Genomic DNA, 18,784 nt, shown 5'->3' with positions numbered 1-18,784 from the left:
CAGATACCCAGGTAGCTGTGGCGTAACGAAAATTGTGGGGCCACCCTGCAAAGTACATGGAGGGGGGGCCCTCTGCAACCCACCACCTACCACTTCTGCTGAAGGGGGCCCCCCGCAAGACCGGGGCTGCTGGGGCTTATGTTACGCCCCTGCTAGGTAGTCAAAGTCCAGGACACTCTAAAGGGCCACATCATCTTGCCTTATAATCCCTCTAAAATGCTTGTGGGAATGGATTGCCATAAACATAGTTTTAGAAGCATTTATGGCTAGCCCCTGCTCAAGACACGACACCTTAAATTTGTTTAATAAGATTTCTAAACTTTTGGGGGTTTTGGACACCAACAAGGTGTCATCAGCAAATAATAGAGCAGGGATTTCTTTTTTTTTATATTAACTTTATTTTTGAGTTTACAAATTACAAATACCATAAAAATAAACATTTGGCATCAGATCACTATATGTAGGCATATTATTGACATTATCAATGGCTTATAGGGCAAAAGGTGGCATCCGGGAGGAAGATGTACAGAGGGTAAAGGAGAAAATCATTTACAATCATATCACAGTGAGGGAAGAATCCGGGCACATTGCTAAAGTCCACTGCTCACAGTACTAGGGTCAACTCTCCTGCCCCCCATCGTGAATAGAGCAGGGATTTTAACCCCCCCACTCCAAGACAGGTGAATCCTTTACACACTTCAAGAAAAGATCAACACACTCATTTATAACAAGCATTTGCAATGCAATAGGTCTCACATTTACGCAAGTTTAAGCTATTGGCATTGTAAATGACAATACCTTTTATTTATGTTTTAAAAACGAAAACAAAAATAGGCATTGTCATTTGCAATGTCAATTGCTCAAATTCACGTAAATGCGAGACCTATTACATTGCAAATGCTTGTTTAGGTAAAAGGGCCTGTCTTTCACCACAAGAGAACCAAGCCTCACGTGACGTGCCTGGCTCTAACCCTGCCTGTACCCCTCACGCAAAAGAAAACAGCAAATTAATTAAATAACCAAGCGCGGCTGCTAAAGTGAGCGGACCGCGCTGCAAATGATTAAATAAGCAAGCGCGGTCGCAAAAATGAAAGCAACCGCGCTGCAAATTAGTTAAATTAACAAGCGTTGCCGCTAAAGTGAAAGCGGACCGCGCTGCAAATAAAAATAAAAAATAAAAAAAATAGTGCTGTTAGCCATGATAAAGCAGACCGTGTAGCATGACCAATAAAAGGTCCAGTCCTTGTGGGTGATAACAAATGAAGGGAAGGTGGTACCAAGGAGGGACTAAAAAGCCTATTTACCAATCAGAAGCCAGCATTTAAGAAGGAAAATGACACAAAGCGAATGGCAAATATGGGCGGAGAGTGGATGAGGCTTCCACAGCATACCCTACTACAGCATGCCTCGCAGAGCGAGCAGCCATTGTGCGCTGCCGCTAGGCTCGATCCAAAAAGGAGGATTAGGGTTGGGGCGAGTACGCAACCTTGTCTGACACCCTTGGCCACGCTAAACCTCTCTGTTGTCTCACCGTATTTTGGACTTCGATATTTTGCTATAATATTTTTGTAGCACAACATTTAACTCGATGGGCCTCTACCATACCAGTAAAGTCACATAAGAACTTTAAAAGATTTTTCCGTTTTTTGGGGCGGAAATTGTAGGGAGGAAGGAAAAAAGTACTATGATAATGCAGAAGAAGGCGAGAAAAGAAAAAAGAAGACATTTTTCTACCCACGCAGAAACGGGTACTATATTCAAACGCTCTTCTACAGGGTCAAAGTTAAAAAAAAGAATACCATTATATTGACTTTAAATAAAATACAAGTACGAATTGCTTTAGATTAAGGTAAAGTATGCAGCCTGCTGTCTAGACTATGATGACTGTTTGAACACAAATAATAATGAAAGCAATGTGTGCTCCATAAAACAAACATGGGAGTGGTTACAGAACTTGTCCTGCTCAGTACACACAGACATTCATAAAATACTTCTCTAAAACAGACTGACTTTTAGAGAGGACGAATCTATCTTTGTTTTAATTCACTAAAGACTATTGTATGTTTTATGAACATATTAATTTGGTTCTTTTGTAATTAGATGACCTTTATTTTGGGCACTGCTGCTGTGATTGTGTGGACAAAAACGGTAGCTGTTTTCCAGTTTCCAGCCTCCTACTTTTCTCGCTATCCCTTTTTATTACCTTTTTGTTCCTGCTCTCATTTTACTTTTACTTTTCTTACTGTTTAATTACGTTTTCTTTGCATCTCATTATTCGCTACTGATTTGTATGGTGTTGCTGGCTAGAATCCTCTCTTAATCGAGTGGCGAGTACTGAGCTGTCTCAATGGCTAAATGGTTGAACCACGTAGCTGAAACATTACATTTGCAGCGCTTTGAAAAGCGGGAGTTGCATTAAAAGCGCTATAAAAATGTTATTGTTTTTAGAACTGTAATAATTTGTATGGTGCTTTGAGACGGGGGTGGGTCAGGCGTAAGGAGCTGAGTGTTTCGGCCCTGCGTCCCTCTGAAAGGAGTGAGGCTTCAGAGGGATGGCGGCGCCTGGCACTTCCATATCGCTTAGCCTATCTTTGTTGCTTCCAGAACCAGGCTGCAGCACCGAGTATCTGAGACCCGCCTCTGAGAGAGCTCAGAATTCCAGTGACTTGGCTGTCTATTTTAAGAACCCCACCCTGGAATGTACACTGCACTCAATGCCCAGGGTCTTTACCGTGTGTCTTCGGTTCATATCTTGAGACCGCGTGTTCCCTTGTACCCAATGTTATTTTAAGGACTTAGGGACCCCTAGGTGAGATATATTTTGAGGGTCCCTGTTCGGAACAACTGTGAATTTTATGTACCATTTGCTGATAATTCAAGCCCCATGATTCAAGCTCGTGCAAGAGAAATAGACACGTGTGACAGAGAGAAAATTCCGTTTCCCAGGTGCCCCTTGGAAGGTGTGGTCCCTGGGCAATTGCCCACTTTAGCCATGCCTCAAAACGTTTCTGGCTGTACTCTTATTCTGACCCCTCTCTGGATTTTACTTTATTTACATGCTGCAGTATTTCGACATCTTTTTCATCCGGCTTTTTTTGCCAGCTGGTTCATTCTCATTTCCTCTTTTCCTTCTGTCTTTTCAACATTTTCTTTGAGACCTATTTTTAACTCTGCTGATGAAAGCATGAATACCGCGCCGCTTCCCGTACAAAGCGTTCCTTTCTGTCAATGCCGCCACAGATGGCCTGATTACTTACCAGTAAGCTTTACTAGTCCAAATCCTAGTCTTCCTCATCGCAGTCCTTACATAGTTAGATTTGCCTCACCCTATCCAGGTCGTAAATTCAATGCTGTAAAAGCTGTTGTGTTTACTTAGTCTCTAACTACGCTCCTCCCCCTAGGTGCCACCACAGCACAAGCTGCCATCTCCCTCTGGACATGTCCTGGGAGAAGGAATTAAAACCTGCCCCAGATCTAACTGGAAATCTTCCCTGCTATTTGCAGAGATTTTTTAAGTCTCTGCCAGGTGATAAGAAAGAGTGTCACAAACCTTGCAACTCAGTCCGAAGGACAGTATGGTTCATCCCGCCTTCTCCCCTTCCTGTATCACACTCCAGAAAAGTAGGAAAACCAGATTCTAAAAAGGGGAAGATGGAGTGAGGTATTAGAGAGAGAGAAATAGCGAACATTCAACTTGTCTCCAGCAAGATGGTTGGTAGATAACTGGGGCAGGGTTTTCTGAGATACAGTGTCACAGAGGCACAATATGACTCTCTTTCAAGAGAGAAAACAGAAGACAGTGAGTATCAGATAACAGAAGAAGTGTTCTTATAACAGGTGAATGCCATGTAAATACTTGCAGCAGCTTACCAGGTGTGGCGTGAAGTGTCGCTGTAATTAGCCCCCAGGCAAACCTGGAAATTTGCCTGAGAACTTGGAAACTAGTTGCGCTTCACTCCAAAGGATCGCTAAAACTTAGTTGCCAGACCAAGAAGCAAAATTCGTAGCCAGGTCAAAAACAGGTTCCTAGCTGCCTAAGCTAAAGCAGAGGGGATAACTCGAGAAAAGAAAAAAAGCAGTCGCTTAGTCAAAAGTTCCAAGATCTGTCCAAAGACAGGGGTCAGTACAAGGAAGCAGGAGAAAGGAGACAATAGGAACTGACAAAGGAGATAAACAACAAAGGTGTTGAAATGGAAATACAGGTGCGAACTGTAAAATCAAGCAAGGGAGTTGGAACAGTTGATGATGCCAGACAAGTTCTTCTGTGACGATTAACGCTTCACAGGGCTCTGCCCTCTCTGATCGGGGAGTCAACTACCGGTCCTCTTGTGACTTGGACAGTCTGTTTCTGACCCCACCTCCATGACTGTAGCCTCCGTCGCATGTTCTCCATCTCTTCCATGCAGTATATTTCCTAACTCTCTTGTGTGGCATTTTACTCTGAAAGGTGACAAAGAGGTGTCAGAAAGGATGTACCACCAGGTAAGATTGAGAGATGTCGGGTATTTGAGATAGTATGAGGGTGTAATTAGCAGCCGGCCAATTCTTGTCATGAGGCAGGGTATTTTAACCCCAAACACTTTTGTTTCTGGAATTTCAACATGTTTTCACTGTACTCACCTGTAAAAAAAACAGCACAAAGGAAAGTCTGTGGGAGAATGAGGAAGTTGCATCTTTTCCCACAGTAAATCACCTGTTCTAAACAGCTGATAGTGGAGTCTGTGTACAGATCATTTTAAGATGGAAAGTGGATTGGGTACTGGTTGTGCAGTATCTCTGTAGAGGGATATAAATGTGATGGAGTAGTTTCATGTTGAACAGCACTTAACTTGTGAGCCAGTGTAGTTGTCCTACTGTGTTCGACTGTGTTCGACTCTTGTTTTATGTGAGGATTTTATAGTCAGATTATCAAGTTTCTTCTTGCACTTCACTCGTCACATGTTGCTATAATAGTTTTGCTATATTACATGGGAAACTCAAGCCCGGTGCATTTTGAGCTCAAATACCTGTTTGTGTTTGTAAGAAATTTGGTTCTAACCAATGACCACCCCTCCTCTCCTGTTTTTTCTCTTTTTATGTACGTTTGATTTTTTCAAGGAAGGTAGTAGGGAGCTCTGTTCAGGTTGCACATCATCATGTGCACATGTGTGTTCATATGTGCAGGCTGAGCACGGAATATTGTTGTCGGATTCAGCCTGTCTTCTGGGCATATGTAACATTGTGGCTGAAGACGGCTGAAATGCCAGAAACCGGTCCTAGGAAGCTTGTTTCCGGTCCAGGGAAGGCATGGCTTGGCAGTTCGGGCTGGACTGTTCCCATGAGGCACACGGTCAGACTGATTTGCATATGGCCATGTCTGAACTGGGGTGGCAGAGTGGGCTAAAGAACGGTGATGGATCAAACCCAGATCTGTTGACTGGGTGTGAGTGTTTGATTGGTTCTGATGCTCAGTCCATCGCCACCCCCTTTTGTACCACATTGTGGCAGATCGGGCAGAGGCTAAATATGATTTGATTGGAGACCATCAGGAAAAGGTGGCATCCCATTATGGATAGAGTGTAACGTGTACTACTTTTCACCGTACACAGTATGTGTAAATTGTGCTTTGCAGTATCTCCAGATAGGCTTATAATACAAAGATCAGAGGCACTAGCATGTATATGAATAATTGGGTCCGGACGTTAAATATGAAGCTTGTTTTTTACATATCTAAATTCTTTCATATATTTTAAATTGGATATGATTCTTGGAGCCATTCTAAAGGGGGTTCATGTTTTGAGCTGTCTTGTTGGAAGAGGTCATTGCTGTGTTGGCCAGACTGGCAGATCAAAGACCCCTGAACACAGCAGGGGCATTCCAGAGAGAGTAGGCTTCTCTTAATAGAGTAAGTGGACAGGTTAGGATTTTCCATAGCTGTGGCCATACCGCCTCGTAAAGTGACTTGGAGGATGATCCTACAAGGGGCTATGGGGGGACAGACAGGTCACCCCAAGAGCTTTCTATTAAGTTTGAGAGGGATGAAATCAAGACTAAGTGGGTGGAGATTGGCTCTGGGGAGAGATATGTGCCACAATTTTAGAAAGAGTTGCCATTTTAAAAACTTCCCAGAGTCCAGTAATGGGTAGGGCAGGCTGGGTAAGTGCTTCAACACTCAAAGGAAACTCCATTTTAAGTCCCTGTGTAGGCTCCAAGAGCACAGAAGGAACATGCGAGAGACAGAGAAAGGACCAGTCTAAACTGATGCACCTCTGTCAGGAGGCTGGGGATCTCTGGTTTGTACCCTGGACTTATTGGTCTCACTCCAGAGCTAGTTGCACCCTCTCTGTTATTCCTCCTGACATGCTGGGGATACTGAAAGAGAGTTTTCCCAGTTTCCGTTGACTTCCCTAGGAGTGGATATGGGGAACCACCAGGGCTGGCCATTTGAGCAGGCCAGACCTCTATAGCTAACGGGGAAGCATGAGCGCTAGAGGTAACATAAACCTTTCACTTTGAAAAAACAGTATCAAGGGGAGTTGTGGCTGTTGGTCTTGGCAGCTAGGTCACACTCCAAGGAGAAAAAATCTTCAAAGCCCACTGCAAAGAGGCTCATGGTAATTGTGTTTTCATGTGGCACTTATGTGTGGCCTCCCTTAGCCACCCAGTGTGGTACTCTGTGGGTCAGGCATGCTGCAGTTTGTTTTAGGCCTAATCACAATTGGCAGAATGCAGGATTAAGCTCTAGAGAGAGGACTTGAACAAAACATGTTGTTTGCAATTGTGCATTTTCTTCTCTTCCCCCCCCTGAGGACTGTGGTGTCCCAGTGGGGGACCACAGCAACCCTCGGGCCTCATCCCTGCCATAACCTGTGAGGATGACAAGTGAGTGCCGTGGACCAAGCAGGCAAGACTGGTGGGAGCATGCCTCTCATTGAAGTAACCTCTTTGCCTTGATTGTGCAAGTGCCTTGCTTGTACCATTGGCCAGATCTCACTCCTGTAAATAGCACATTCAATCAGAGAAATAATGGGAAAAAAGCAGGAGGAAACTCTGGGCCAGTGTTGGCCTCAGGATACAATGTTTTGGGTGTCCCTTTGAAAGCAGGGTCACTAGCGGAAGTGTGTGGGTATCCGGAGTCCTCCCTTGTGGATGAGCAGTGCTGCTACTGCTAAAAAAGCCTATCAGGTCTTAAAAGAAAATATGATAAATTAAAGAACAGTCTGGTGTGCTCTTTAAAGTAGCAAAAAAAGTAACACAGTTTGCATAGTCCATTAAACAAATATCCTACAATGGAGAGGGAAAACAGCAAAGTGTTAGAAAATGCTCTGGGGGTCACCTGGAGCTGCAACGAACCCCCACAAGCCCCCAGTTTGCAGGGAGGAAGCACATTTTCTGAGTCGCCCAAGAGGTAGACTGAATAACCCTAGTGAAAACTTGTCTTTTGTGAATACATTAAGATTAATGGTTTCTGCTTATTGGTAGTTTTTAAGCTGGGGTAATAAGAATAACTGTTTACTCTGTTATGCTTCTATTGAGAAAATTAATGCCAACAATTTTCACATTTTGATTTTGATTGGCAAATATTGTTTTTGCTGGATAAAACAATAGGTTGATTTCTACTAATGCAACAGTGATCGCCAAAGTCTTCAGGCCTTATGTTCCTACTGTGAATACCCTGACAAAGCCACTGGGCCTGCATATTTAATATGTCTGGATATAGGCAAATATTGAGGATATTGTTGTTTTAGAGGACAGGGCATGCTGGTGCATGAATGGCTAAAGGTACATCAAAACTAACTGGTCTAGTTTACATTTGGAAGTTAATTACTCACAGTAATCTTTCTTTAGGATACATATTTTGCACAATGGTTAGTTTGTGAGGTCCATTTAGGAGGGTTCCAATTGGTATTTCCATTTAAGATTTTGTAAATCTCATTAATTTTGAATGTAGTATTTAATTGTGTGTTTAAAATACATTTCCTTGTTAAAGAAAAAGCACAGGCTAGACAAAGATTTATTGATTGTTTATTTGTGTATTGCTAAGTTATGAACTTCTACCTCCCTGAATCAGCCTTGGACTGCTCCACCTTCCTGTGCAGAGGGCCAGTTGCTAAAATGGTACTTAGTTCCCAGTTTAAGGGTTCACGGTATGGACACTTAGGCCGCTAGAGACTGGAAAAGAAGGCCTGTTGCACTTAGTCTCCTCCTGCAAAACTGTATGCAAAGAACGGAGCTATCTTCTAACAAGGGCTTTCAATCAAAGGGGAATCCGTACAAGAAGGCAGGTAATCCTGGCCTGCTTTGATCCAGAGGAGCCCCAACTGAACTGCCGCTTTGCTAAATTTCTGCTAAAGGTCGAACAAAGTCTGCACCACAACTCTGTTCACCCAGCCCAACAGACCCAGACTGCAATATAAAGGACACGTATTATTCAAGAACCGTACGATTCTCTGTCTGACAACACTGTGGCAGTCCCTAGCCACTACAAACCCCATCTTCCCTTTAACAAACCGATAAGTGTAAATATGCACGTATTTAAAGACTCAAATTTTAAATCTGTAATCCATTTTACATGTACTTTGAATTACATACTAAACTAAACAGGCTATAGCGCGGCTGTCCCAGGTCACTAATACATTGGACCTACGTGAATGTAAGGACCCAATTTTAATTCTGTTAATTTTTATGCACAACATGGAATTATGTAACCATACCCAGCTAAATTGTATTACAATGGTTTTAAGTAACTCAGCAAATTTTAATACACTTGAGACCTCAATTTGATACAAGTGGGACCCAGTAATGTCTTAACTTGTCTAGTCAGATTTCTCTCCATATTTTAGTAATTAAATTTCATGTTACATAAATTGCAATGTCCGCAGTCGGATTTTCATTCATGGCACCCTTATAGTATTACGGAAGTGTGCGCAATGCGCTTTCTTTAATATCCGTATCACTGGCACGTTTTTTTCTCTGTGCAGTACTCATTAACATTGGACATGGAAATTCTGTGGGTCCTAGTCACAAACAAAATAACATTTATCCCTGCAAACATAGTCCTATTCATAGGTGTAAATATCCCACTTTTGGAAATTCAAAGACATTCCCAGCAACATGCCAGGATGCTGTTTCTCCAGTGCAGAGTTGTATGTAGGGTAAGACTCCAGTTTTGAAGAAAGGCAGCCCGCTGAACAAATGCACATTTTCTTTTCTTTTTCTTGTTTTTCTCCAATGAGAAAAAAAATTCCCTTGTGGAAAATCATTCCACTTACACATGCACAAATTTTGAGCGTGATCCACTCCACTTCCCACCTTGGAAGGTGAGTTAGTCTGTCTTTTTGTTGGAGTAAATCTTAGGTCATTTCCAGGGTGGAAAAGGTTTAAAGAGGAGTTTGTGAATGCCTACAAACTCACATGATAGAAGGCAATCTCAAGCTTTCATGGCAAACTACATGTTGACCGTCTCATTCCCTGCCCCTTGCGTGAGGTTAACTACTACGTAATTATAGGCAGTCGTTACATACAATTATGCAGTGGTAAAATTATTTATTCCTCTCAAGAATCTTTTTACCTATACCTGATTGCCATAAATGGGACATGTAGGTGTACGGTTGTAAAAGGCTTTGTGAATCGTTCTTTGAGATTTGCGAGCAGAGCGTAAACAATATATGTAGTGGTGTGTGTATTTTGGTTAATGTGAAATATATGTTTTTTTCTGAAAGACTTTAATTGTTTAAGTCCCACGTTGAAGTCCACCTGAAGAGAGAGTGAAACAGTGTTTTAGATTGAACTGCACTAAATAATTTGGGGTGGCGAATCCTACAATGACTCTGCAAACATTTCCTCATGTAGAATTATAAGACGGATCTTTTCCCTCTGGCCCTGCAGGTACGACTCCGGGAAGGATGGATTCATTGACCTGATGGAACTGAAGCGAATGATGGAAAAGCTGGGAGCGCCACAGACCCATCTTGGGCTGAAGGATATGATCAAGGAGGTGGATGAGGACTTTGATGGCAAGCTCAACTTTCGTGAGGTGAGGCATCGGAATTGAGAAGGGAAGCAGAGTGGGGACTCCTGCAAAAATGACGCACTGGTTGCTTAGGGAAGAGAATATGGGGTGAGGGGGAGATTTGACAAGCTGGTCACACACAACAGTGATCGTTTTATCTGTAGAGCGTGCTGAGCAAGTACTAGCTGGTCACTAAATAGGGCTTAACAGTATGAACATAAGGAGGCCTGAGACCAGTACTTAATTTGTGCACGTGGTTGCATGTGGTGGGCACCGTCACTCATTTTTGGGAAGTTGGACTTATTTTTCATCTTCATACTTTGAGTCAGATCAAAAGAGAGAGAAAGACAGACAGAAAAAGGAGACTGAAGGAGGGAGCCAAAGATAGAAAACAGCAACAAATATAGTGTACAGGGGTGCAAAATAACCTACAAGACGGAGACAAAGAGAAAAGACGTGTAGGGTGGTGGAAGAAAGAGGCATGACATGGAATCAAAGCTAGACGCCCTCAGAATTTGATGGCCACAACATGTTGCAGAGCATCTGTTTTCCTTGCGTCATACAATATTACATCAGTACTAAGGCATCCAGAGTTCTAACAATGCCCCTTTATTTTGTCTTGCAAGATGCACATACATCTGATTATTTCGACATTTTAGAGGCTTCATTGTGCCCATCTATCACGACTTGTAACCGGTATACCTGTCCCACTATGGGACATAGAATGCTCATAAAGCACCTCAGTCACTCTGACTGCATCATGCACTACAGTCCCAGTACTGAGACATACACAGAGCAATGCATCTTTATCTGGTTTACAGAATGTACTGCTGCTCCAGTACTTATACATCCACAGAACTCTCAAAAAGTGTGCCTGTAATAACGCCTGGATTTATTTTTTGTAATCTCAGTACTGAAATACTGTAAGCACTCTGTTTCTGTGTGTACCAAACATTCATATCCCAGTATGTTCTATCATAACTTGGTTTGACAAATGTTGAAAAATTGCCCTTTCTGCAGGGTCTGTTCAGATTCTGTTTAGCCTTTTTGCTGAAGCCTTTTTTTGCTAGGTAGAATTCTGTGCACTTTACCTGTTATAACCAGGGGTTAAGTGCTTGTGCTCTTCCTTTCTATAGTAAAATTGGTATACTCCCGATTGACATATTTAACTTGCCTATAGGTTTCTAGTATATAACACCAAAGTGTACCCAGGCCCCTTAAGTTAAAGCTCATCAGTGGGCAGGACCTGTAAGTAAAATGTTAAAAGACTTGATGAGCTCCTGCATCAAAGCGACACAGCAAACTGTATAAAGAACACAAAAAGAATCCCCCAATGCCCTGCCAACATGTTGTAGGTTAGAGTATGTAGAGTATATAGGGGTCGCGATGGGCTCAAAATGGTTGCCTTCATATGTGAATATCTCCATAGGAGCTTTTGAGAGAGACCATCTAAGGTCGTATAGTTCACCTGAATGTACTGAAGGTATACTTTGCTGGGGGAGGTTTATAGATTAACTTTTTATGATCTGGACTGGCAGCTCTGACATTTTCATTACTTTTCTGGCACATTTGAACGACAATAACGACAACATCAAATTTACTCATCAGTCAAACAATAGACAAATAGAATTTCTAGACGTCACTATTTACACAGTAGGTACCAAGATATCCTCCAGGCGATATAGAAAACAGACTGCTTGTACTTCAGCTTTACATGTACTCAGTGCATACCCCAGATTTCAAATTGACTCCATCCCACTAGGTGAGATGAAAAGTTTCAGGTGGAATTGCAGTGACAATACTATCTTCACACGTGAACGTAAAGCACTAGAAGACAGATTCCAACAGAGGGGATGCCCAGAGCATACACTTTCCAGAGCCAGGAACAAAATTATGGAAATACCTCGTAACGCGTTACTTGCCAAGAGTACCAACAAAAGAGCCAGTGATCAGAAACGTAGTTTAATTACAAGGTACAGCTCACAAAGCCACAGCTTGTTCAAATTTTAGAGGAAACTGTTGTAATCTACTTGTGGTTGGATTGTGGAATCTCTGTTGTCTGGGTGATGGAATGTGAATGTTCTGGTGACAGGCATTCAGGCTGAGAGATGCTGTGAAGAGGAGTTGGCTTACGTTGGTGGTTGCGATAATAAAGCCTACCTATGGATCTTAATTTGAGTACTGGCTTTTAATACTGGCGACGAGTTGTGCTTGATTGGGGACAAGCGGCAACCACCAATTCCCCTGCGAACCCGCATGACTGGATGGTTTGGATTTTAACGATGAGCCTATCGCTCTGAGATTGTGGAAATCTCACGAAATTTGGACTTGGATTGGTGACTCTTGCTCACCCGGATCTTGGATATTGAGATTCATGGACTTTTGGAAAAAAAAGACTTTTCCGTCGTGCTCAAGGCTAAAGCAAGATAAAGGTAACCGTTAAGCTTACTTTTAAACGGAATCCTGCACGCGCTGCTCTGCTCGTGAAGAATCGAATCCTGAGTCTCTGCACGCTCTGCTCTGCTTGCGAAGAACCGAAGCTGAATGACATCACACGCAGCGCGTCACACGCATCACGTTATCCTACGCGGCGGCCATTTTGCCTTGGGATATGAGTATGGTCTTATGTGGCGGCCATTTTGAATTGGGATATTACGAAGATTGCTCGCAATTCAGTTTTTAGCCTTGCTGTTGATCTCTCGACGATAGCGACGCGTGTTTTTGGACTTTGAAGACTATAGCTACTCGTTCAGGGTGAGGAATTCTTTTGACTTGATTTATTTATTTTTTTTTTAAAACAAAAAAAAAAAGGAAGAAGGCAACAAAGTCATTTTTGACATTGCATTTTAGTTTGTTTGGAGACATCGACGATTATTAGCGTCATGGCAACGGCTTCTAGTATGTCACAACCTCCTGCTTTTCTGTCAGAGAAAGGAGAACCCATTCTTCCTTGGAAAAGGTGGAGGAATTTGTTTGATTCATATTTAGTGGCTATTGGGGGGGAGAAATTTTCTGCCACAAGGAAACAAGCTATATTATTACACAACTTAGGAGTTGAAGGCAGGAACACCTACGATAGCATGGACCCCATCATCATTGGAGGTGGTGATGGTGAACCTTCTGATGTTTATGAAATGTCTATGACTATGCTTGAGCGCTATTTTGGTCCACGGATTAATGTTGTTTTAGAACGCCACAGGTTTTTCACCAGGGTTCAAGGTCAAACAGAACGTGTGGGAACTTATATTGCTGCACTAAAAACGTTGGCACGCACGTGCGAGTTTGGGGAGTTGTCTGATTCCCTGGTGAGGGACCAATTAGTCAGATGCACGAACAGTTCAAGGGTACAAGGTAAACTGTTGTCTAAAAATCCATCGTTAACTGAGGCTATTGCGATTGTTGAAGGGGTTGAAAATACTTCCTCTTGGGTGAAGGAGATAAGGAAGAATCGTGATGATAATGACCATGGGGGTACTGAAGGTGTAAAGAAAAACCAAGAAGGTGTCCATTCCATGTTGGAGCGTGATGTTGAGGATGAGTCATTTGAAAGTATTGCCAAAGTGTCTCCAGGGTCAAAAGTTAAAGCGGTTGCAAAAAGCACTCAACCTCGTGTGGTTTTTAAAGATACTCAACAATCTAGTGAACGAGATCCTCGTCTACAGCGTTCCTTTGATCGTGAGAAAAGTAACAGTGACAAACAGAAGATGAGATGTTACAGATGTGGAAGTTTCTCCCATTCATCAAACTTTCCGAATTGTTATGCAAGGGAATGTGTGTGTATGAATTGTGGGGTAAAGGGGCATTATGCTAGAGTTTGCAAGTCGGCCAAAAAGGATCGTAACATGGGAAATTCCTCGGACAACATTCATACAGTGGTCATTTCAAGCATTTCGGAAGATGAGAATAAGGTGGATTTGGACAAGATTATTATGCCATTTTGTAACATCATGGTGAATAGTGATGAATTTACTGTCTTGGCTGACTCGGGGTCTCCTTTCACGCTGATTGGGAATAAGATATGGGATGAGGTAGTTGGATTGGAGAATGTAAAGCTTCAATCTCCAGACATTTCACCTTTCAGTTATGGAGGTGCAAGGGTGGATATTCTTGGATACATAACTGCAAAAATTGTGTTCAAACGAAAAGAAATCATAGGAAAGGTTTATGTGGCTGTGAGAGGTGATAATTTGTTGGGTTGGAGACATCAGCGTGATTTAGGCATAATTCTTAATCCTAGTGCTACCAATCCAAAAGACCAGGTTATGTTGATGGAAGAGTTAGGTATAGGCTCAGTTGGTAAGATATTAGCTGTGGATGGTGTGAGTGTGGAAAGGTATATTGAAGATTATCCGGAAGTATTCACTGATTCTCTGGGTTGTCTGAAAGGGTTTGAGCATCGAATAATCCTGAAGGATTCAGCCAAGCCATGTGTGCATAAGGTACGGAGGGTGCCAAATTTAATGGTTGAACCGTTAAAGCAGGAACTTGAGAGGTTGCTCGAACTAGGTGTGATTGAAGAGATAGAGGCTTCGGAATGGTTGTCTCCGGTTGTTTTAGCACCCAAGGATGGAGGATTGGCGGTGAGGATGTGTGTTGACTTGCGTGGGTTGAATGAGTGGATTTGGGTGGATCGTCAACCTCTTCCTAATATTTCGGAATGTTTAAGTTTATTGAAGGGGGCTAAAATATTTAGTGTTCTGGATTTATCGTCCGCTTATCATCAGGTGAGACTTCACAAAGATTCCAGACATCTGACGTCCTTTGTCACTCCTTTGGGGGCGTATCGATTTTTGAGGATGCCGTTTGGTTTGGCTTCGGCCGCAGCTTGTTTTCAAAGGATCATGAAAATGGTACTTGGGGATCTTCCCAATGTCTTGTTTTTTCAAGATGATGTATTGGTTTATGGGAAGGATGAGGGTGAGCATGAAACTGTGTTAAGATCTGTGTTGGGTAAATTGAGGGAGCGAGGTCTCACTCTTAGGAAGGATAAGTGCCGTATTGGTCTGGAGTCGGTAACCTATCTAGGACATGTCATTTCAGGGAAGGGTATACAGCCCAAGGTGCAGCTTGCTGAGAGTATAATTGGTGCTCCTGCACCTCAGGACAAGGAACAGGTTAGGTCTTTTCTAGGAATGGCTGAATTTTATTCCAAATTTGTAAAAGGGTTTGCTGGAGTGGTAGAGCCGATCAGGGTGCTCTTAAAAAAAGGTTCACGGTTTGTTTGGACAACAGATTGTGAGAAGGCTTTTAATTTGATTAAGTCTGAGATTGGGAAGATGCCAACGCTGGGTCATTTCGACACCAGATTAAAGACTGTTCTCACAACTGATGCTAGTCTCAAGGGTCTGGGGGCGGTACTTTCTCAGGTTGTTGATGGGGAAGAAAAGGTAGTAGCTTTTGCTTCTAGGGCCCTTAGGGATGCGGAAATTAACTATTCTTGCATTGAAAGGGAGGCATTAAGTGTGTATTGGGCGATACAGCATTTTAAATTTTATTTGTGGGGAATTCCTTTTATGGTAAAGTCAGATCATCGTCCCCTTGTACAAATTTATTCTGATCGTCACAGTGAGCGCATGACTCCTAGGCTTAAGAGATGGAGTGAGGGGTTGCAAGAGTTTAATTTCCGTGTACACTACATTTCTGGGTTGGACAATAAGTCTGCTGACTGTTTGTCCAGGTTGCCTGTGTGTTCTGGGGAGGAGAGTGATGAGATTGAGTGTGTAAATTGGGTGATGGAAAACCCGTTGTTGGAAGAAGAGTGGTTGTCTTGTGCGGTTAAGGATACCACTTTTGGGGTTTTGAAGGATTTAATATCTAAAGGATGGATGAGCTGTAAGGATCTTGATCCGAATGTGAAGTCGTTTTGGTGTGTGAAGGATGAATTGACCTTTTGTGGGGATAAGCTTATGAGAGGAGAAAGATTGGTTCCACCTGATGTTCTTAAGGAGAAAGTAGTCAATTTGGCTCATGAGGGACATCTTGGTAGGAGTCTTACGAAAGCGCGTGTTAGAGAAAGGTATTGGTGGCCCGGGATGGATCGGTTGGTGGAGACAGTTGTGAAGGATTGTCATTTGTGTGCCATCAATGACAAGTCTCATGTGACTAGTCGTGCTCCTCTTTCACCTGTGGAGGTTCCGGATGTGGTGTGGACCAAGTTGGGGTTGGACATTATGGGTCCTTTTGAGCTTATGCCTGCCCAAGAAAGATTTGTGGTTCTCTTGGTGGACTACACCTCGAAGTGGGTGGTTACCAAGTGTATGGGTGTGGTCAATTCTAAGTCCATTATTGAGTTTTTGAAGGACGTCTTTACGTCTGAAGGTGTTCCAAAATACTTAGTCACAGATAATGGGGTGCAGTTTGTTTCCCAAGAAATGCAGCATTTTCTAGAGAGTGTGGGTATAATTCATCTAAAAACTGCGCTATACTCGCCACAGGCTAATGGTCTCACTGAAAGAATGAATAGGGTGGTGAAAAGTTGTGCTCAAAGGGCACTTGATACTGGGGTTTCTTTCAGTTGTATGCTGAGGGAAACATGGTGGGCACACCGCACTGTTCCTAATGCTATTTCTCAAAAATCACCTTTTGAGGCTTTGAGGGGAAGGGTGGCGATGACTAAGCTAAATCCAGGGTGGCTTCCTGTATGTAAGGGGAATGAGGTCAGTGAGGATGTGAGGAAGAAGAGATTGGCTGATTATCAGTCTAAATACAAACAGCGCTATGATGACAAGATGTCTGTGAAAGAAAGGAAGTGGAACCTTGGTGATCGTGTTTGGGTCAAGAGATCCAGGTTTGGTCATAAGGGTCTGTCTAACTTTCTGGGTCCTTTTGTTATCACTGCAATAAGGAAAAATGTTGTGACCTTGAATAATGGCTGTACCTGGAGCATGTCAAGACTGGTAAAAGTTGTTGATGTCAAGTTGCGTTCAGACAACAACTGGTCCTGTGTTCCTGTAAATGGTGATGGGAATTGTTATGGTTCCGCCAGGCTCAGGCATGTACCAGCCAAGTTTAAAGATTATGTTTTGTATTAGGCATATGTTATTCTTTATATTTTTGCACTGTATTTTGCGTTTAGTATGTGTTATCTTTATTCATTATCATTTTGTTTTTAATGTATTGTAAAGGGGATGTGTTGTAATCTACTTGTGGTTGGATTGTGGAATCTCTGTTGTCTGGGTGATGGAATGTGAATGTTCTGGTGACAGGCATTCAGGCTGAGAGATGCTGTGAAGAGGAGTTGGCTTACGTTGGTGGTTGCGATAATAAAGCCTACCTATGGATCTTAATTTGAGTACTGGCTTTTAATAGAAACATTGGCACATACTGAAACGTGATACTACTCTGAACAAACACATTTCCAGCAAACCCCATATTACACATAGTAGGGTCCCTACCTTGAGAAATATACTATGCCCCAGCTACTTTTCAATCGGAGCATCTACCGAACAGATTTTGTGGTTACATGCTAGATCCAAAGGCTTCTTTAAATGTACATAGTGCAATATGTGTCAATTTGCTCTGGATAGGAAAGCAGACTTTCAATACAATTCTCCTAAGAATTACTGCATTAATCAATGTTTTCATTGTAACACTACATTAGAGGTTTACTGCATTGTGTGTCAATGCAAACAAGATCAGACCACTCAAGGAACGCATACAAGAACATGTTGGAGCCATCCCAAAAAAATTCTAACTATCCTTTGGCGACACATTATAATCTGGCACACTCTGGGTCTGATAAATTCGAAATGAAGTTTTACGGTATTGCACACACAGAGTGTGATATAGAGGCGGTGACAGAGTCATTGCCTTAAGGCGATCTGAAACTAAATGGATATTGAAACTACAAACTGTTCAAAGGGGATTGAATGTGGACATAGAATTTCATGTCTTTTTGACCGATTCGATCACACTGTTTCTGAGTACTATTTCGACCATACTGTATTACGTGTACAGGTATGCATAATTTAGATATGAGCAATGAGGTGAATTGTTAAATATTTACATACAATTTGGTCCCATACTCTTTCTGTTATAAATGCCCTACAGACCTGTTGATGTATATTGGTGCACCAATGACATACTCCAATTCTGCAGTTGTTTGTCTTATGGCCATTTGGTCTTCATTTACGTACCTAAAATATTTGTTTCTGTGCCTCACATTTTTTTTATCACTGGCTACAGGAACATGCCTCATTTTTTGACTTTTCCTATACTGGTTGTCTTTTTAGATCCCTATTACTTTATCTGGAGGTAATCAGATTAACCTCTCCATCACTATCTAGATGCATGTTCTAAATACTCCGCTTTATGTGATTTTCTCTTTTTACATATTGTCAACTTATATTCATTTACTTGGCTGTATACACATAATTGGGAATTATTCTTGGGATAACATACAATGGCTTTTGACTAGTCACTAGTTGTGCATACAGACAAAATTTTTACTACATTGCAAGTATTAATCGTGCTGTGGCTGCAGAGACTATCCCATACACATTTTCTGCTCATTTTGGCTTAGTCTTTACATACCTTAATAGGAGCGACTCTCTCACAAGCACATCCTTTCCACTCTCACTAGGCCCTCAGTGACATTATGAGATGGCCGCACTAGTCCTGTAAACTTTGTGGTAGTCTATTAATGTTCGGGAATCTACTTCTAGCAGAATGAGTTTTTCAATTTGGTCCCATATGTCTGAGCATGGTTATTTATTCATATACACATTTTGTTACATAAACTAGTTCCCACACACATTTTGCCCATTTGGATTTGGAGCTCCAAAATGCTATAAT

At 42.2% G+C, this 18,784-nt stretch overlaps 1 protein-coding gene across 1 annotated transcript in view; it reads left to right on the top strand.

Annotated features, from left to right (window-relative positions):
* The window catches only part of EFHD1 (EF-hand domain family member D1), a 277,697-nt gene that overhangs the window by 94,127 nt on the left and 164,786 nt on the right, over positions 1-18,784 (top strand). The window contains exon 2 of the mRNA XM_085634702.1: positions 9,868-10,015. Coding sequence (XP_085490828.1) covers positions 9,868-10,015 — 148 coding nt within the window. The remainder of the gene's footprint in view (positions 1-9,867; positions 10,016-18,784) is intronic.

This window comes from Triturus cristatus, chromosome 11 (assembly GCF_964204655.1).
Source record: "Triturus cristatus chromosome 11, aTriCri1.1, whole genome shotgun sequence".
NCBI classification, from domain to species: Eukaryota; Metazoa; Chordata; class Amphibia; order Caudata; family Salamandridae; genus Triturus; species Triturus cristatus.
This window is presented reverse-complemented; position numbering and strand designations above follow the sequence as displayed.